The following is a 904-nucleotide window of genomic DNA, read 5'->3' on the forward strand; positions in this document are numbered from 1 at the left end:
TGCATGAGTCAAGCTTTGATGACCATAACATTCATAACAATAGGAACTAATGTTTGTTAATATTATTGATTCAAGTGGTTTCGCTCACTTTTATTAACATCTGTAAATACTGTAAGTCATAAGTCAAGGCTGCTTATGAATATTGACTGACAGACACTGATTCTGCGCCTGGCTAATAAATATATGAATGTAACGGCTCATGAAGTCAAAACTGAAGGATGATATTTTGCTTCTGGCATCTAAATGTGTGTCTTAAAGCCTTTGTGTTATAATGCATTATAAAGCTCTTCATAATGTACGTTATGCTAGTCCTTTAGTAACCAAAGTTAAAGTGCATTACGCCCCGCCTCCTGTCACTCACGCTGAGACCGTGTTTCTCTTTCAGAGACGAGAGCCCGCGCAAGGCGGAGTTCCTACAGTACCTGATTGAAGACCTCAGCGAGTCTGCGCTGTCGTACTACGAGTTCCTCCTGCACCTGCAGCAGCAGATCTGCAAGTGACGGACACTACAGCGCGCGCGTGTGTGTGTGTGTGTGTGTGTGTGTGTCCGCTCACAGGCGTCCCAGCGCACAGCCTTTCTAATTTATTGCCTTTTACTACAAAAATAAGTGAAAATGTAGGACAAAAAATTCTTATGACTTTCTTACAACCTTTATAATGAGTGCTATTCAGATCTCGAGCTTCATAACCCTCCTCACACACTCATGGGTTCAGGTCCAGGTTTGTCTTCAGTCATGTTTTAATCTATGAAGGCAATAGTTGAGCGTGTGCTGTCAGCGGGGCCGGGGGAGGCGTGTGTCACACGGGCGACTCCATCTTTAAACATGTATATTGATACACCTATATTATAGTCAAAGATTGTTAATTTTAGTGAAAACTTTATTCAGATGATGCAAGGTGAAAA

General features: G+C 42.0%; 1 protein-coding gene across 2 annotated transcripts in view; it reads left to right on the forward strand.

The window, feature by feature from the left end:
- Positions 1 to 501, forward strand: part of sec24a (SEC24 homolog A, COPII coat complex component) — a 42,456-nt gene extending 41,955 nt beyond the window's left edge. For both annotated transcript variants that reach the window (XM_056244338.1, XM_056244337.1), the window contains one exon: positions 386 to 501. In XM_056244338.1, the coding sequence (XP_056100313.1) occupies positions 386 to 500 (115 nt within the window). In that variant the 3' untranslated portion in view covers position 501. The remainder of the gene's footprint in view (positions 1 to 385) is intronic.
- The last annotated feature ends 403 nt before the right edge of the window (positions 502 to 904 follow it).

This window comes from Rhinichthys klamathensis, unplaced genomic scaffold (genome assembly GCF_029890125.1).
Source record: "Rhinichthys klamathensis goyatoka isolate OS25496 unplaced genomic scaffold, OSU_Roscu_1.1 h1tg000962l_1, whole genome shotgun sequence".
Classification (NCBI taxonomy): Eukaryota; Metazoa; Chordata; class Actinopteri; order Cypriniformes; family Leuciscidae; genus Rhinichthys; species Rhinichthys klamathensis.